Source organism: Nicotiana tabacum, chromosome 7, assembly GCF_000715075.1.
Source record: "Nicotiana tabacum cultivar K326 chromosome 7, ASM71507v2, whole genome shotgun sequence".
Lineage (NCBI taxonomy): Eukaryota > Viridiplantae > Streptophyta > Magnoliopsida > Solanales > Solanaceae > Nicotiana > Nicotiana tabacum.
Window position 1 is genome coordinate 7113644 of NC_134086.1, and position 20236 is coordinate 7133879.

The window sequence follows — 20236 nt, forward strand, 5'->3', positions numbered from 1 at the left end:
TTATTTACAAAAGCACTTCTAAAGAAAAATCCTAATATTTTTGGAATTCAATTTTTCAAATATTTTTTTTTATGGACATTTACTAAAAAGAAAAGAGTATTTTTTTGGATTTTTGTTGCTGATTTTAATTCTTATTTCATTTTTTTTTTCGTATGAAAGACTTCAGAAAGAAGGAATTTTTTTTTATTTGAGTTTTAAAAAAAAACTTCTATATTATTTTTACTTTTTTTTTTGTATTTTCTAAAGAAAGATTTATAAAGAAGGAACTAAAGAAAAAATATTAATTTTTTTTTTGGATTTTTGAAAATTGGGGTTGGAACCGATGAGGTTTGTCTACGTATCTCACATCCGGTGAGAATCAAACCCGCGTAGTTCGGTCCGATCAGGCGTAGAGTAAATAAACTAAACCCCTTCTGACTACAATCTTTTAAAGAAAAGAAGAAAAAATATTTTTCTGGATTTTTATATATTTTTTTTTTTGTATTTTTGAAGAAAGACTAAGGAAATATTTATGAATTTTAAACTTCTTTTTACTCTTTTTTTTTTCTTGGGAAATTTTCGAAAATCTTTTAAAGAGATACTACAAATGAAACAATATTTTTTGAGTTTTGAATTTTCTCCCTTTTTTAAAAAAAATAAATACCTTCTTTTTTTTTTTGATTTTGAAAGTGATTAAAAGGAAATTTTTTATATGCTTTTTTTTTTAATAAATCAAACTAGAAGACAAATTTTGTTTTCATTTTTTTCTTTTCCTTTTTTTTTAAAGAAAATTCCGGCGAGGTTTTGATACTACTTGTACATTGGTTTTATTTTTTCCAAAAAATAAGTAATTATCTCCCTACGCTGCTATTTTTCCCTTTTTTTAGAAACCGATCAGCATGCAGATCTGAGGCAAATAAATGCGCAAAACAGATGGGATGCAGCAGGATGGTCTTTTCATTTCAGGTTGCCTGTCCTAGACGGACCCAACCCCTGTGTTGAGTCCCCTACGTCAAATGCAACATGATGCAAATAATCGTTCCTACTAGGGATCCGACATGCGGTTTTGTTATACTAGGTTTATAACCTGGGTATATGTTCTAGACTGTGTACCCGAACGGACAACTCGAGTCGAGGAGGGGGCTACGTACCGGGGACCCGCGAGATCGTCCGGCTTTGTAACTTGTCCGACCTCTTTCTTATTTCAGGTATTGATACTAACAGAATAGGGAGTCTCGACCAGCGAGCTTCTCCCCGAAGGTAAGAAGAGAAGGGTTTCGGCACAGTTTATATACAGTTCAGATAATATCAAAGCGGTAAAAGACAACATTTAGCACGTTATGCCAAAACATGTAATAAAGATCAGATAATAAAGCCAAATATAACAATTATTCTAAGCTCGAATTCTTGAACCCTGAACTAGTGGTTCTGGGTTCTATTCCCCAGCAGAGTCGCCAGAGCTGTCACACCTCCTTTTTGCGCGCCCGCCCCGAAGGGTTGAATGCACGAGGGAGTTTTTCCAATTTAAGTGACAATATTCGAAATGGGAAAATTTAATTAATTTAGAGTCGCCACTTGGGAAAGGTTTGGCTATTGGTGTCCCAAGTCACCGGTTTATCTTGAATCCCAAATCGAGGAAAATATTCGACTTTCCAAATGAAGTCTGCGAACCAGAAATTCTAAGTAAGGAATTCTGTTGACCCGAGGGAAGGTGTTAGGCACCCTCGAATCCCGTGGTTCTAGCACAGTCGCTTAAATTATTATAATGGCTAGATATCTGATTTATTACATGTTATTACTTATGTGCTTTCATTAAAAAAACCGTTTTTATTATTATTTATTTTTTATGGAATTGCAACATTGTAAAAATGCATTTCGAACCATGTCATAATCAATGCGCCCATGGTTGTTAAAACATTCCGACTCCGTTGAGATTTGGATTTGGGTCACATAAATGCGCACCCGAATTTAAGAAGGTAAGATTATTAAAATGCACGCCTGAAGCAATTATCGTATTATTATTCCTGGGTAAGGCCGTGGAATTTTTCTAAACGGCTCATCCCGAAGTCTAAGTAATTTTAATTAAACATTTATCGAGGGCCCCACATTTGTGCGTTTTATTTTGGCGAGGCTCATCTCATTTATTTTTATCAGGATAATCCTAAAGTGCCTACATTTTCTATTAAAATTGTCTCTACAAAAATGAAAGAGAAAAGGTCTTAATTTATTTACATGCTTGAGTTGTTATAGTTGAGTTTCGAATATGATTCGTAAATTCTGAAAAAATGATACAAGCAAGGCAGTCCGTTGCCAATATGGGCACAGGCTCACGTATTACTACCTAATTATATTATACTAGGCATGTTCTCAGTTTGTCAAATTAAAAAAAAAACTTGGCAATCTAATTTTAATCCTAAAACAATTACATGCTGGAATTAACCAATATTATTTAACTAAACAATTTTCTTACAAGTTCCGAAATGGTCTATTCGTTTGATTTTTAACTTAGACGGAATTACTACACCATTTATTTATTTACTTGGCAATCTAATTTTAATCCTAAAACAATTACATGCTGGAATTAACCAATATTATTTAACTAAACAATTTTCTTACAAGTTCCGAAATGGTCTATTCGTTTGATTTTTAACTTAGACGGAGTTACTACACCATTTATTTATTTTTAAGCAATATATAGATAGTTCATCCGTTAAGCTATCGTTGGATGTTCCACTATATATACATTAAATAGCTACATGATTCCGATTTTTGTAAGCTAAATAATTTATATATACAAATAAAATTAAGAATGTAATCAAAATAAATTTAGAACTTCAATTCTTCATTTTTCGTATTCATGCTTCCTGTTTTAGTTTACAATAATCAACGTGTCAGTTGTGTACCTGATATTGGAAGCAAAAGAAAAGTGAGAGATCAGCAGAAATTCAGTAGCATACAACAACAGCAATCCCAGCAACTAGTAACAACCAGCGACGAGAAACTTAGTGACAGATTTTAAAATCAAGACAAAATCCGGAAACAACAACAACCAACGGACAGAAGCAAAGGGAAACTTTTCAGATTTTTGAAAAACTAGTTAGTGTTTAACCCTTAATTTCTCAATCCGTATCTCAGAATATTTGGACTATATATCAGGTGTATATTCTTCTTCTTTTGAATTTCCAGAATGTTTTTCTTTTTGTTTTTCTAAAGTCTTAGTATTTTTTTTCGGAATTTTCTCTCTTAAATTTTTTTTTTCTTTTTTTTTTCTCTATCTCTGTCTGTCTCCCCCCGAAATCTGATTTCAAGACTTCTACTTATATCCCATAACCCATAAATCTTTTAATCAATTAAAATCAACTCATTTTCTCTACCAAACCCATTATCTTCCCACTCATCCCTATTACAATAAATAAACATATCACACCACCTCATTATATTTTGTCCCCCATGCTTAACATAAATAAATACAAGATTCCCCCACTAAATTTTGTCTTGTCCCCCCTTTATATTAAACAAATATATCACAACCCACCCCATTTCATTTTGTCCCCCATGCTTCATATAAACAATTACAAAATGTACAATTCCTAAACTACCCCTCCGACCTTACTGAAAATTAACAAACTACCCCTGATCGTACTACAAATTACCAAACTACCCATCAGCTATAACACATCAATTAATCGAACTTAACCAAAATATAGGCAATATGATTAATTTCTAACAATGTTCAAACAACAATTTACATGAACATGATGAACAACACAAACTCCAAATTAATGGAAATAAATCAACCATATCGGGAACCAATCCTGGTTAATTTAGACCATTAATGGATGAACAAAGAGACAATAATACAAACAACAATATGCATGATTCAAATTGAACTTAACAAATCACAAACAATCATAATCTCACATTAAATCACTGAATTTACACATGAACTTCAAACAAAGATGAACATGGATTAAATCTATTTTTAGCAACAAACATGACGGATTCTAACGATTCAAACAACATTAATATTTTCTGAAAAAATTCATAACAACATGAAACAAATTGAAGAAATAATTAATTAAATTTCAATTTGAATCTAACAAACATTAAACCAACAAATATTCACTTAAACAACAATACAAACATGAAATAAACATGAAAAACAATTAATTAATCTTTCATTTGAAATCTGAAAAATTAATTTAACAAACAACACATGAACATGAACTAAAAATTAATTCAAACGCTAAACAAAACAAACATTTGCCGATTTTAGATTCGAAAATATCAAAACAAAATACGGACAAAAAAAATAAAACTCAAAAACTACTAACCGGATCGTAACGACGAACAACGACCAAACAAACAACGAACTTGTCGAGCCTCGACCAAAGCTCGAACCAACGATGACGAACACGAGCAGACGACGACGAACATGAACCTACGAAGCAATATCGGCAGTTGGCGCGGCAGAAGTGAAGCAGCAAAAGCATACATGGACGACGAGGTTTTAGTACAGACCCATATGAGAGGTCGACGGACAGCGGAGACGCGACAGCTGGGGACGACTGGACGTCGAACAGCTGCTCGTCGAGGAGGAAGGCTATGGCGGACAGCAGTAGCTCGGGGGACTGCCGGACTGGTTTGGGTGGTGTCCGCGTGGGTTCGACGGGCAGTAGCAGCAGCTCGGAACGGAGGAACTGGAGGATGAAGTAACAGCAGAAGAAGATGAAACAGTAGCTCGGAGCGGAGGAGCTGGAGGATGAAGCGAAAGCTCGTCGAACTCAGGCTCGATGAAGACGATGAGGGTGAGGTAGCAGCTGTTCGAGCTGTCCGTCGACATGGTGGAGCTGGGTATTTCAAGGACTGTGGTCATTTGGAGATGGAGCAGATGCAGAAGTCGACGTGGAAATAGCTGCCATGGAAGTGAGTGGTCGACGAGGGCCATGGATGTCGAGCTCGAGCTCGAGCTTGACGAAGGACGAAGAGGATGAAGTGACGACGCAGACGAACTGTTTGTTAGTGGAATTTGGACGTGAGGGAGTGGGGTCAAGGGCAGCCATTGATGCTAGGGAGGGGAGCTTGAGGAAGAAGAAGGAGAATAAGGGGGGGATGGTTTAGGCATTTTTAGGGTTTTCTTCCCATTTTTTTTGTTTTGTTTTGTGTTGCTTGTAAGATAATAGGGGTGTTGGATTATGGACTGGGTCGACCCAGTTCGAAATGGACTGGGTCGTAGGGAAGATTGGGCCATATTTTGGGCCTGTGGCTTGAAATCGAAGAAGAGGCCCAATTCCGACTTTCTTTATATTTTCGCTCTCTTTTCTTCTTTTATTTCTCTAAAACTAAATTATAAAAAATACTTAAATTATTATTAAGAATTAAATTAAGTTATAAAGGCGCAAATTAACTCCCAATAACAATTAACGCATAATTAAGTAATAATTAAGCATAAAATTGTATATTTGGACATTAAATGCTAAAAATGCAAACGATGCTTATTTTTTTATAATTTTTTTTTTGTAAAACAAACTTAGTTATTAACAATTGTATAATTAAATCCTACATGCGAAATGCGACATATTTTGTATTTTTTAATAATTTAGCAAATAAACATGCATAGACAAACATACAAATAGTTACACAAAATATCACAAAAATTGCACATCAAGAAAAAATTATTTTATTTTTGAATTTTTTGGGAGTAATTCTCATATTGGGCAAAAATCACGTGCTTACACCTATAACTTGAACACTCAAAGTACCTAGTACAAATGCTTCTATGAAAGCTGAAAGGTACAACTTTAAACCACTTACTACATTATATCGATCGTTTCATGTTTCTGTTTATTGATTAAGGTGATAGTTTTTTTCAACAACCTTTCTTACTTTTAGTAAAAGATGATCATCTATTATGATTTGACCGAAAATTTGTGATTATTTGATGCATAGGAGAAAGAATAGTGTGTTACTAGCCCATACTTTAATTTACTATATATTCATACTTCAAAAGTTATTATGCATACACGTTTGTTGCTTTCAAGCTAACTTTCCTCTGAAATGACTCTTCCTGAAGAATTATACTATGATAAAGGTGCCAAAAACTGATTTTTGCCCAAGAATAATACTAGTATTCAAAGGCCGTCCTCATACGTAATTAATTACTTAATTAAGCAATAAATTGTTGTTTACCTATCAATACCCTTAATAAGTTAGTAATCTATGTTGGGATAAAAATAATCCCGCCCAGGAATAATATCCACAACAAATAATAATAACACATGAGAGTAACAATGACACCAAATATTTTAGCTGGGTAAAATACAATACCCGAGTAGAGCAATATCACCACTATAATATTACAACTCAGTAGTGTCAAGAGACTACTACAACTTTGAAAGAAATAATATTCTTTATTTAAAACACCTCACTACAATATTACTACCACTCACTAGTTATCTCACAGACAACAATCTATGAATTACTCTCACTGCTTTCTACTTCTCTCGTTATTTTGGTGTGTTTCAAAGGGGAAATGAAGCCTGCTATTTATAGAGAATCAGATTGCCATTGGTCAAAACACGTTTTGTGACTTGTTGCAATTTGACAACTTTTTCCATCCATCCAAATTGAAAAATTTGTTCAGCCACCCAATTTGACTTTTTTTCATCTTTTTCTTTGTTTCCTTTTTTATGGGTCCTACAAATCTCTACCTTAATTTTGATTTTTCTTCTCCATTCCAAGTCTTGATATCAGACTTTGAAAATCTTCAAAATTGAGACCCTTTGTGAAGATATCTGCAACTTGATCATGAGACTTCACATATTTGAGCTCGACTTCCTTCTTGGCAATGCATTCTCTAATGAAGTGATACCTTGTATCTATGTGCTTGCTTCGATCATGATACACTGGATTCTTTGTGAGTGCTTGTGCTGATTTGTTATCAATACAAATCTCTGGAGCTTCCATTTGTGGCAAATTGAGCTCCTTTAATAAGCTCCTTAGCCAAATAGCATGACAGGTACATGATGTTACTGTTATATATTCGTCTTCACAAGTCAAGAGAGTAACAATGGACTATTTTTTTGAACTCAAAGAAATAACAGAGTCACCCAAGAAAAATACAAAACCAGTTGTACTTTTTCTATCATCAATATCTCCCGCATAATCACTATCACAATATCCCATAAGGTTAAAATCATTAGAAGAGGTATAAAATAGCCCAAAGTCAATCGTACCTTTTAGGTAACGAAGAATTCTTCTAGTGACCTTTAAGTGAGTGGAGGTAGGGGCTTCCATGAACCGGCTTACTACTCCAACTGCAAAAAGTATATCTGGCATGGTACAAGTCAAGTACCTCAAACTTCCCACAAGACTATTGAAAAATGTGGGATCCACTTTTTCTCCTTCATCAAACTTGGACAATTTTGTCCCACTTTCCATCGGTGTGTTCACGGGTTTGCAATCGAGCATGTTGAACTTCTTCAATATCTCTTTTGTATAGCTTTCCTGACAAATAAAAATTCCATCCTCCATCTGCTTCACTTCTAGGCCCAGGTAATATGACATGGGCCTTATGTCTGTCATCTCGAATTCACGGGCCATATCTTTCTTGAAAGCTTCAAACAAACTTGGGTTATTATTTGTGAAAATAATATCATCAACAAAAAGACAAACAAGTAAAATATCTCCATTAGTATGAACTTTAAGGTAAAGAGCATATTCATGGAGACAACGAGTAAACCTATTGTCTTGAAAATATTTGTCGATGTAACTATTCCATGCTCGTGGGGCTTGTTTTAATCCATATAAAGCTTTCTTCAACCGCAACACTTTATCTTCATGGTTTTTGACCACGAAGCCCAATGGCTGTTGTCACACCTCCTTTTTGACTTACACCCCGTAAAAGGTATAAATACAAGGGAGTTTTCCCAATTAAAGGACAATCGAAATTGGGTTAATTATTGAAATTCAGAGTCGCCACTTGGGAGATTTATGGTGTCCCAAGTCACCAGTTTAGAATCCCGAATCGAGGAAAGATTGACTCTGTTTAACAGTCTGCGAACCAGAAATCCGGGTAAGGAATTCTGTTAACCTAGGAGAAGGTGTTAGGCACTCCCGAGTTCCGTGGTTCTAGCACGGTCGCTTTGATCATACTTGGCTTATTAAATTGTCTAATTACTCATTTTAGAACCTTTGTGCATTTACTTTTCACCGCTTTTTAATTAAGAAGATTATATTAAAACGAGTCACGCGCACGTGTACCCATTTATTTGGTGCGTCAGAAATCATGTCATGCGAACGTGTCCACAATTAGTAACGTTTTATTATTATTAAGAAAATTAGTCGAAGTTGCGCGAACGCATACCCCAATTTATTTTTTAAAAATCGTAATTATGTCACGCGAACGTGTAAACAGTCGCAATAGATAGATTAAGTGCGTGCCTAAAAGAAACATTTCTAAGGATGTTCATTTTCACAAATTCCACACTAACTTGCCAACTTAATTAATCTAACAATTAATATACTCATTCAAGAACGTAGATAGCTATACAAATTCAAAGACATAATTTTATACAATTAAGTTAATCGTTGAATCAATTATACAATTAGGTCCAACTTAAGTGAGTCTACATTTTGAAAGAAACGTATAAAAGTTTGGCTTCTAAACTAATACGTATTACAAAAGCTACCGTAACAAGAGCATAAAATAAAGAAAAACATGAAATTGTCCTTACTTTAAGGATAAGAAGATGAAGGATGAAATCTACTGTAACAAGAAAATAAAATCAATAAGAAAAGACAATAAAATAAAGAAAAAAAAACAACCCAAACATCTCCAAGCTGCTGTAACAAGATGGAAGAACAATGAAAATTAAGAAAATAGATCTTTTACATATGAGAATACGAAGAGGGAAACGGACCTTTTTTATATGGAAAAGCATCTTGAATACAAAGGTCAAAGCGAATAGAGAACTCGCCGGAAACTCGACCTCGTCCGCAACCTCGAACTCGACTTAAAGCTTGTGTTTCGAGGATTGTTCAGCTGGAATTTTGGTAATATTTTGGTACTGTGTCGTGATGGAATTAGCAGCGATTTAGCTACTGCTCTAGGGTCGTTTCTGGGTCTGTTTCGCAGCAAGTTTGTTGCGTTACAACTCTAAGTTCACGGCAGCCTTATCTCTAGAGGAAGCACTGAAGAAGCGTTTTTGGTCTTCTTGGTTGTAGCCTCTAATTTTTAGGTCTTAGAATCTATATTTGGTCTCATGTGTATCTTGTGTATTTCAACTCATTTTTTAGGCGTCTGCTGAAGAAGACGATGGACTTTAAAGGGAGGGTTCATTTTATGTTATGGGAAACGGCGGATTAGTTTTTTAGGGTCCTCGTTCTCTTCCGCCTCTTTTCAAACTTTTTTTTTCTTAAAATCTTTCCACCCCCCTTTTAAAAAATGAAGACCCTTCCTTTTTTAAAATAAAAAATAAAAAAAAATCCCACCATCCGTGAATCCCTCCCCCTTTTCAAAAGATGTCCGTGTATTCCTCCTCCTTTTTCAAAAGATGTCCCCCATTATCTTGGAGTTGGTGTAAGGTGTGGTGGGTTTGGATTGTTATGGGTTAGATCCGAAAATTAGGCCTAAAAACGGGTAGTTTGAACCCAAATATTATTCTTTCGTCCGGACCCGAGAATAAGAACACGACATTGTTCAATTAATCCTATGTAAGTAAAATAACTATCAAAATAAGACTAATATTTAAGACAAAACTATATCTTTTTTTTAATATTTTTTTTTCAAGATTAAAATAGCTATAATATATTAATAAAACTATTTTTTTGTAATTTTCGTTTTTTATATAAAGATAAAATATAAAGTAATATTTTTGTATTTTTTTCAAAATTAAAATGACTACAAAACATTAATAGAACTATATTTTTTGGTAATTTTCGAAATTATATAAAGTACAAAAGTAAGGTACAATTTTTGTATTTTTCAAGTTTATGAGAAATACATAAACTAAAATTTATATATATATTTTTTGTAATTTTTCTTTTGCGATGAAAATAAAGTAAAAATAGTTAAAAATAACTAATTAGACCCAATTTCACATATTCACGCTAAAATGTAAAAATTCTCGGGGAAGGTCAAAAATCACGCGTCTACAGCTGCCCCTCTTTGACTGGAAACACGAAGAGTTTTCCGACAAAGAACGACTAGACATGTTTTTGACCCGTCCATTATTTGGAGGGACTACACTAAGGAAAGGAAGGGAATGTGACTGAGCCCTGGTATCTGAGCTGCCTACATATGTTATACAGGAATCAGGCCACGTGTAGTTCGGAAATGAGAGAGATGGTAGAGTGTACCGAGGTGAAGAGCCGATCGAGGTGCCGTTCCGTTGAGGTTCCGGTCCGCGGTCCTGTCATTACATCAAAGATGAAAACTGAAAAAGACTAACTAAGCCTATCAGCTACTAGTTACAAGGATTCCTATCTTTAAGTCTTCTGAAACTTGGTCTTGAGTCTTGAATGGTGCTTCATACAGACTTTGGATTTGAACCTTGACACTTGCTAGTTGTAGGTGCTAGTTCTTGAGCAGACCACATCTGTTCTCCACTTCCGTACTTTGGATTCATTTTTTCTTCTTTTTTTTCTTGTTTTTTTTTCTTGTTTTTTTTGTGACCCGCTTTTGTTGACCATCTCAGACTGTTGACTCGCATTCTTGAGGCGAGCTTCTGCTATTTATAACTTGGTTGAATGCTAGGGATTTTTGTTGTAGCCTTCTGCTTCCCAGTGCTGGGGATTTTTATTGTTTCCTGTTGGGGATTCCTGTTGTAACCTTCTACCTTCTGGTGGGGTTACTGATTTCCAAAATTTGTAGTATAAGACTAAAAAGTATTCCTCTTGTTATACAGGTGGGCGCCTGAAACATGAAATGTAAAGATTGAAATGTATTCCTCTCGTTATACAGGTGGGCGCCTGTTTCAACACTTGTAATGAAAAGACTGAAATGTATGCCTCTGTTCAATGGGCGGGCTCCCAACTTCAACACTTGAAATGAAAAGACTGAAATGTATGCCTCTCGTTATACAGGTGGGCGCCTGGCTTTAGGAAAACTAAACATTGATAATTTTAAGAAAACTAAAAATGACTCTTTTTTTTTCAAACGTTGTTTTTTTTTTCAAATTCAAACGTTTTTTTTTTGGTATCTTAGGAGAAAGATTCATCAGACTAAGATTTTGATCCTAGGAGAAGGTTCATCAGACTAGGTCTCTATCTTAGGAGAAAAATTCGTCAGACTAAGATTTTGATCCTAGGAGAAGGTTCATCAGACTAGGTCTCTATCTTAGGAGAAAAATTCGTCAGACTAAGATTTTGATCCTAGGAGAAGGTTCATCAGACTAGGTCTCTTTTTTTTGGGTATCTTAGGATAAAGATTCATCAGACTAAGATTTCGATCCTAGGAGAAGGTCCATCAGAATAGGTCTCTATCTTAGGAGAAAAATTCGTCAGACTAAGATTTTGATCCTAGGAGAAGGTTCATCAGACTAGGTCTTTTTTTTGGTATCTTAGGAGAAAGATTCATCAGACTAAGATTTGCATCCTAGGAGAAGGTTCATCAGACTAGGTCTCTATCTTAGGAGAAAAATTCGTCAGACTAAGATTTTGATCCTAGGAGAAGGTTCATCAGACTAGGTCTCTATCTTAGGAGAAAAATTCGTCAGACTAAGATTTTGATCCTAGGAGAAGGTTCATCAGACTAGGTCTCTATCTTAGCAGAAAATTCGTCAGACTAAGATTTTGATCCTAGGAGAAGGTTCATCAGACTAGGTCTCTTTTTTTTGGGTATCTTAGGAGAAAGATTCATCAGACTAAGATTTGGATCCTAGGAGAAGGTTCATCAGACTAGGTCTCTATCTTAGGAGAAAAATTCGTCAGACTAAGATTTTGATCCTAGGAGAAGGTTCATCAGACTAGGTCTCTATCTTAGGAGAAAAATTCGTCAGACTAAGATTTTGATCCTAGGAGAAGGTTCATCAGACTAGGTCTTTTTTTTGGGTATCTTAGGAGAAAGATTCATCAGACTAAGATTTGGATCCTAGGAGAAGGTCCATCAGACTAGGTCTCTATCTTAGGAGAAAAATTCGTCAGACTAAGATTTTGATCCTAGGAGAAGGTTCATCAGACTAGGTCTTTTTTTTGGTATCTTAGGAGAAAGATTCATCAGACTAAGATTTGGATCCTAGGAGAAGGTTCATTAGACTAGGTCTCTATCTTAGGAGAAAAATTCGTCAGACTAAGATTTTGATCCTAGGAGAAGGTTCATCAGACTAGGTCTCTTTTTTTTTTAAATGAAAAGACTGAATGTATTCCTCTGTTATATGGGCGGGCTCCCAACTTCAACCAACAAATCACCTATTCTGTTCTTCAGGGGGGCTCCTGACTTCAACCAATAATGTCAAAAATAAAACGCCATTCTGTTTTTCAGGGGGGCTCCTGATTACTTAAGATTTGAATTGTATTCCCTTATTCTCCAGGTGGGCTCCTGATTGCTGATACTTCCATTGTATTCCCTTATTCTCCAGGTGGGCTCCTGATTGATGATACTTCAACTGCTCTTCCTTGTTTTTTCTCCTTCTTCTCTTTTTTGTTGTTTTTTGTTCTCTTCATTTTTTTTGAATCACTTTCCCTGCACCACTTTGTTCCGGTTTCATACAAAGAAATTTGTCCGTTTTAAAAATGGTGGTCGGTTTGTGGCCTTGAGTCTTGTGCAGCTTGGCTTCTGCTCAATCAGCTTGAGTCGGCTTCAAGAGACTTTTGCTCTGAATCAACCCTAATTGTTTCACACCCGGTACCATTGTATTTCTGGCTCAATCAGCATTATCCCAACTGGAGATCTTTTCTTAGATGACCTTTTCTTATATCTTGAATGACTTCCTACTTTTGAGAAATTTGTCTCTCAGAGAGAATCACAAGTTATCTTTGTTTGCACCAAGCAAGCTAACAAGAGTCTTTTGGGGGAGCCTTTGTATGAATCCTCAAGGCATGTTGACATTAACAACTGAGTTTGCTAGCCAAATTTACTTTGTACAACTGAAAAGCTGGTAGCAGATTTTGAAATCCTTTCTTTCTTGTTTTGAGAAGGACTAACTCAAGGTGAAGGACACAATGACGCAAAGAAACAAATATTAACAAAAAATGCTCTTATCAGAAGGAAGAATTTTTTTTTTCAATAACTAGCCTTAATGATCATGACATGCATTTTGGACTTAACGGCCTGATCTATCAAACTAATACGATCCTCTCTTTTACCATTCTTATGATCTTTGAAGTCGGGCGTATCCGTGCCAATTCTTTGCATCAACTTCGCGACTCACTTTCGACTAGTGGTGCCCCGAAGGGTTTTCACCAACAAGTCTCTCTCATTTATTCATCTCTGTTTACCGTCGTCTTATAGTGCCTGTGAAGGTTTTCACTAATAAGACTCTCTATTTTTCTTTTCTTTTTCTTTCCCTTTTTGTGAGAAACTCGACGGTGTTCTACGTCATGCGACAATCGTTGCTCATTGCATGCTTCTCTTGGCATTCTTCAAGGCATATCGGGAGGTCTTTATTTGGAAGGATTTTGGATAGGGTTGGGAAAAAAAAAGGACGTCATGAAGGCTCAAAATAAACTCAAAGAAAAGGGGGTTGTGGACTTACAACTCTTGGAATCGACTCTTTCAAACGTGAAATAAAATCTATGCCCCAGTTTTAGATGCTGGGGATTTTTTTTTGGATTTTTCTATATATTTTTTTTTCTTCCTAAATTCTTATTTGGTTGGACCGAACCGTGAGGCTGCCTACGTATCCCTTTTTAAGGAATCAGGTCGAACGTAGTTCAAACATCTGACCTAAACTATTTTCATCATTCTTTCTCTTTTTTTCTTTTTTTTTTCTTTTCTTTTTTCTTTTTTTTCTTCTTTTTTTTTCTAATCTTGATTCCAAAAGAGGGTAGTCAAAGAAAAATAACACAGGCTCAAAAGGGGTAGCAAATGGTATAAAGTGTTTAGGTAGCAGAAAAAGGGCATCTTAGCCTCGAGAATGCCAGTCATGCTATCTTCTTGGTGTGTCGTGGTCATAAGACACTTTCCATCCCTTAATGTCAAACCTTACAACAAACTTCAATTGATCCTTCTTCAAGCCCGATCTTCACAATGATTGGAAGGTGAATTTTACCCGAAGTACTTCGACTATTTATTCATCCTAAAAAGTGTTTTTTTTAATTATTTGTTTTGTTATCCAATTCAAGATTAATCAGTTTCTAAGATCTGGCCAAAATTTCCGCATGCATGTCATGTCATTAGAACTAGAATGACACAATAGGACAAACTGTATTTTGTTGAATAAGGATGGAAGGGTTTGACAACTAAACAAGCAACCTAAAATCCGAGTAAAACCCTAAAATAACCCGGCTAATGGAAAATAGCCACAACAGACAGACAAGACTCATACAAACAGAATGAAGGGATAGAAGGGTTTGACTCAATAAAACAAATAAAATCTGGATCACAGAACAAGCTTAGGCCTGACATTTAGACACAAATTCGTTCATCAAAATCAGTAGAGCCTTCTCCAATTTCGGCATCATTATCTCCAGTTAGCAAGCTCCCGAGAGGATTCTCAAACTCCATGTCACTAGGCGTCTTCCCCACAAAGTGTGCATCGTGATGTGCAGGTAAAAGATTTTGCGCGATATTCTGGGTGTCACTATCTTGGATCACAATCAGATTTTCCTGGATCATCCTTTCTATTTCTCTTTTCAAATCCCGACAACTTTCAACATTGTGCCCCTGGGCATTGGAATGGTATTCACACCTTTTAGACGGGTCAAAGCTTCTTGCACGTGGGTCCACATGATTTGGAGGAATAGGTGCAATCATGTCATGATACTTTAACTTCTCAAATAAGCTTTCATAGGACTCTCCTATTGGTGTAAAATTATCTTTCAACTTTTGTTCCCCTTTATACCTCTGGCTTGGATGTGGGTTATAGGACACCTGAAAATTTTGTGGAGACTTCTGAAGATTTTGTGATGCTCGTGCTCGCCTCCTGGGGCGTTTTGGTGGCTGGACAACATACTAAGGTGGAGCGATAAAGTATTGAGGGTTCTGAGGTGGATAATACTGCTCAGGGGAGCCATGGAAAATCTGAGAAGGCTGCTCATACCTTCGAGATGTACTCCTGGGACCTCTTCTAGACCCTGATGTCATCATGATTTCTTCAATCTCCTCATTTGTGTCGCTAAGATTATCAGACTCAACCCGGACAGCCTGAGTTGCGGCTTTTAAAGCTGCTTGACTTATAATTTTGCCTGTCTTAAGACCATTCTCTACCATTTCTCCCATTTTGATTGCTTCCGAGAAGGATTTGCCAACTGTGGACACCATGTTTTGAAAGTAATCTGGCTCTTGCGCTTGAAGGAAGACAGTTATTAGCTCGGGGTCATCCATGGGTGGCGTAACTCGAGCTGCTTGTTCTCTCCATTTAATGGCATATTCCCTGAAACTTTCACTTGGTTCCTTCTTCAGGTTTGAAAGGGAAATGCAGTCTGGAGCAATGTCGATGATGTATTGGAACTGCTTGACAAAGGCCTGTGTCATGTCATCCCAGACATACCAGCGAGACGTGTCTTGATCCATAAACCATTCGGAGGCTACTCCCGTAAGGCTTTCCACAAAATAAGCCATCAACAATTTTTCATTTCTTCCCGCACCTCTCAGTTGATTGCAATACCTTTTCAGGTGGGCTATGGGATCTCCATGTCCATCGTACTTTTCAAATTTGGGTGTCTTGAAACCAGGCGGCAAGTGGACATCGGGGAACATACATAGATCTTTGAAGGCAACACTCTTTTGACCTGCCAACCCTTGCATGTTTTTCAACCATTGTTCAAAGGTTTTCACTCTTTGGGTCATTTCTTCCTGTACCATCTTTCGGGCAGGCTTCTCAATCTTTGCAGGAAGATCAAACGAGTACGAGTGGTACTCAGGAGCGTGGTACCGCTCTTGTTGTGTCGCAAATTGTGACTTATGACGAGGCTGTCCTTGACCACCGGCCCATGCTTGACACATTTCGGTCATTTGCTGTTTCAATATTCTATTTTCCTCAACCATAGTAGACTCGTGTTGAACCCTCCGACCCTGAGTCTCTGGAGTACTTGTAACAGCTTCGACGTCAGTTGTCATTTTTCCTTGGACCTTGTGTTGGCCGCTTACCACAAACCGACCACCTCAACTTTCTTCACAATTCAAAACAGAACATGTTAGAATGGACTCAGTCGGTCCTTATAAATCAATATATTTTTTCATCATTTTTTCGATTTTTCATATTATTTTTTCATCATTTTTTTTTCATTTCATTTTTCTTTTTTATATATATTTTTTTTGTTATGGTCGAATCCTATGGAGATTGCCTACGTATCATGACCCTGCATGAATCAGACCTTGCGTAGTTCAGAACAATAAGAGATAAACAATACTCAACATTTTTTTTTTAATTTTCATATTAAAACAAACTGGGTTTCAAAGGTTTGAAGATGACCTACAAACTCGAAAATCAAACAAACCACATATTTTAATCAAAAGATTTACAAAATCCAAAAACAAACGGCCAGCTTCCTTTCTCCGTTTGACAAATGCAACCGAACGGTTATTTTTGCAAACGTGGCCCCTTCCAAATTTTGAGGCCGGAGAGGATTATTTTATGACACTTTACACACTTGTCCGTTCTTTTACGAAAATAGCCTTTCGACAACTGAAAGATACTCTAAGGCTATTTTGGCAAGAACGGTTTAAGACGCGGCCGAAGCTGGCTCGACTTATTTTGACTAAAAAACCAAACGGTGTTCACCTGACCGTTGACTCTTTTTTTTCAAATTGCGATGAAAACGTGGTGTCGCAAACACGACCCTTCAGCGCCCCGGGGACGAAGATTTTTAAGGTTGTGGGGGTCCACTAGACCAAATCTTAAACATGACCCGAAAAGTGGTTATTTATGCAAAGTCAGCCCTCCGGCGTCCCTTTCGGGAACATTCGGCTATTTTTGACAAAACAGCATCACCCGACTTATTTATGACTCTTTTTATCATTTTTCAAAAATAGAAAACTCAACATTGCAAACACGGTCTTTCAACGCCTTGGGGACAAAGATTTTTAAGGTTGTGGGGGTCCACTAGACCAAATCTTAAACATGACCCGAAAAGTAGCTGTTTATGCAAAGTCAGCCCTCCGGCGTCCCTTTCGGGAACATTCGGCTATTTTTGACAAAACAGCATCACCCGACTTATTCATGACAAAATTAAAATTTTGACATATTTTTTTTATTATGTTTTTGGCTATTTTAGCAAAAGGTGGGGTTTGACCCGATGAGGGTTGCCTACGTATCTCACATCCGGTGAAAATCAAACCCGCGTAGTTCGGGCAAACTAACCGAACTATTTTAAAACAGGATTTTTTTTTCTTTTTCAACAGCAAATAACAAAACCACTTTCCAAGCACGACTCTTTCATTTTCCTTTTGGCATTTTCAGAAACAAATAAATAAAAAAACTATTTTAAAAATAAGACTTTTTTCATTGTCATTTTTTCAGGGGAAGACAAACTATTTTCCATTTTTTTTTAAATAAGACAGAACTACAATTTTTTTTTCTATCTATTTTTTTCTTTGCTTTTACTAATAAGATATTTTTTTTCATTTTCTCAAATTTTCTGCAAGAATTTTGACAGTATTCGGGCATTGGTTTTTTTTTCAAAATAAACAATCAATTCCCTAACCGCTTTTTTTTTTTCAATTTCAAAATATTATTCTTGATATTTAATAGTCGGTCAACACACAAGTCCGAATCAAATAAATGCGCAAGTAGGAGCAAGTTAGATGCATCAGGATGGTCATTTTCATTTTTGGTACACCTGTCCTAGACAGACCCAACCCATGTGTTGAGCCTCCAAAGTCAAATGCACGTGATGCAAACAAATGTTCCTACTAGGGATCCGGCATGAAGCTGAGTTATTCTAAGTGAAAAATTTGAGGCATATTGTTCTAGCCCTGGCTTACCCAAGTGGACAGCTTGAGCCGAAGTGGGGGCAACGTACCGGGAGCACGAAAGTCTACCCGGCCTAGTTACTTGTCCCAACTTCGTCTTATTTGGTATGAATTCTAACAGAAAGGTGGGCCACGTGCACGTGTACACCATAAATTCAGAAGACTCAGAAAGAAGAAGGGTTTCGTAGCAGTTTTATATACACAATTCAGATAATATTAAAGCGGTAAAAGCATCATTTAGCATATTAGGCATATATCATGTAAAAATCAGATAATAAATAAAGCCAACTATAACAGTTATTTTAAGCTCGAATTCTTGAACCCTGAACCAGTGGTTCTGGTTCTTTCGTCCCTAGCAGAGTCGCCAGAGCTGTCACACCTCCTTTTTGACTTACACCCCGTAAAGGGTATAAATACAAGGGAGTTTTTCCAATTAAAGGACAATCGAAACGGGGTTAATTATTGAAATTCAGAGTCACCACTTGGGAGATTTATGGTGTCCCAAGTCACCAGTTTAGAATCCCGAATCGAGGAAAGATTGACTCTGTTTAACAGTCCGCGAACCAGAAATCCGGGTAAGGAATTCTGTTAACCTAGGAGAAGGTGTTAGGCACTCCCGAGTTCCGTGGTTCTAGCACGGTCGCTTTGATCATACTTGGCTTATTAAATTGTCTAATTACTCATTTTAGAACCTTTGTGCACTTACTTTTCACCGCTTTTTAATTAAGAAGATTATATTGAAACGAGTCACGCGCACGTGTACCCATTTATTTGGTGCGTCAGAAATCATGTCATGCGAACGTGTCCACAATTAGTAACGTTTTATTATTATTAAGAAAATTAGTCGAAGTTGCGCGAACGCATACCCCAATTTATTTTTTAAAAATCGTAATTATGTCACGCGAACGTGTAAACAGTCGCAATAGATAGATTAAGTGCGTGCCTAAAAGAAACATTTCTAAGGATGTTCATTTTCAGAAATTCCACACTAACTTGCCAACTTAATTAATCTAACAATTAATATACTCATTCAAGAACGTAGATAGCTATACAAATTCAAAGACATAATTTTATACAATTAAGTTAATCGTTGAATCAATTATACAATTAGGTCCAACTTAAGTGAGTCTACATTTTGAAAGAAACGAATAAAAGTTTGGCTTCTAAACTAATACGTATTACAAAAGCTACCGTAACAAGAGCATAAAATAAAGAAAAACATGAAATTGTCCTTACTTCAAGGATAAGAAGATGAAGGATGAAATCTACTGTAACAAGAAAATAAAATCAATAAGAAAAGACAATAAAATAAAGAAAAAAAAAACAACCCAAACATCTCCAAGCTGCTGTAACAAGATGGAAGAACAATGAAAATTAAGAAAACAGATCTTTTACATATGAGAATGCGAAGATGGAAACGGACCTTTTTTATATGGAAAAGCTTCTTGAATACAAAGGTCAAAGCGAATAGAGAACTCGTCGGAAACTCGACCTCGTCCGCAACCTCGAACTCGACTTAAAGCTTGTGTTTCGAGGATTGTTCAGCTGGAATTTTGGTAATATTTTGGTACTGTGTCGTGATGGAATTAGCAGCGATTTAGCTACTGCTCCAGGGTCGTTTCTGGGTCTGTTTCGCAGCAAGTTTGTTGCGTTACAACTCTAAGTTCACGGCAGCCTTATCTCTAGAGGAAGCACTGAAGAAGCGTTTTTGGTCTTCTTGGTTGTAGCCTCTAATTTTTAGGTCTTAGAATCTATATTTGGTCTCATGTGTATCTTGTGTATTTCAACTCATTTTTTAGGCGTCTGCTGAAGAAGACGATGGACTTTAAAGGGAGGGTTCATTTTTTGTTATGGGAAACGGCGGATTAGTTTTTTAGGGTCCTCGTTCTCTTCCGCCTCTTTTCAAACTTTTTTTTTCTTAAAATCTTTCCACCCCCCTTTTAAAAAATGAAGACCCTTCCTTTTTTAAAATAAAAAATAAAAAAAAATCCCACCATCCGTGAATCCCTCCCCCTTTTCAAAAGATGTCCGTGTATTCCTCCTCCTTTTTCAAAAGATGTCCCCCATTATCTTGGAGTTGGTGTAAGGTGTGGTGGGTTTGGATTGTTATGGGTTAGATCCGAAAATTAGGCCTAAAAACGGGTAGTTTGAACCCAAATATTATTCTTTCGTCCGGACCCGAGA

General features: G+C 36.4%; 1 protein-coding gene across 2 annotated transcripts; it reads right to left on the minus strand.

Annotated features, from left to right (window-relative positions):
• Positions 1-9794: 9794 nt before the first annotated feature.
• On the minus strand, positions 9795-19956 carry LOC142182634 (uncharacterized). 2 transcript variants are annotated; one of them, XR_012711464.1, is made up of 2 exons: positions 19476-19826; positions 9795-10894 (listed from the first exon to the last, which is right to left on the minus strand). XR_012711464.1 is itself a non-coding variant. In XM_075256920.1 (2 exons), exon 2 carries the CDS (start codon positions 16196-16198, stop codon positions 15092-15094), a length of 1107 nt encoding a protein of 368 aa, XP_075113021.1. In that variant the 5' UTR covers positions 16199-16251; positions 19476-19956; the 3' UTR covers positions 14283-15091. The 2 variants fall into 2 exon arrangements, 1 of the variants encoding a protein (XP_075113021.1); XM_075256920.1 differs by lacking the exon at positions 9795-10894 and adding an exon at positions 14283-16251 and having other exon boundaries at positions 19476-19956.
• Positions 19957-20236: the final 280 nt, after the last annotated feature.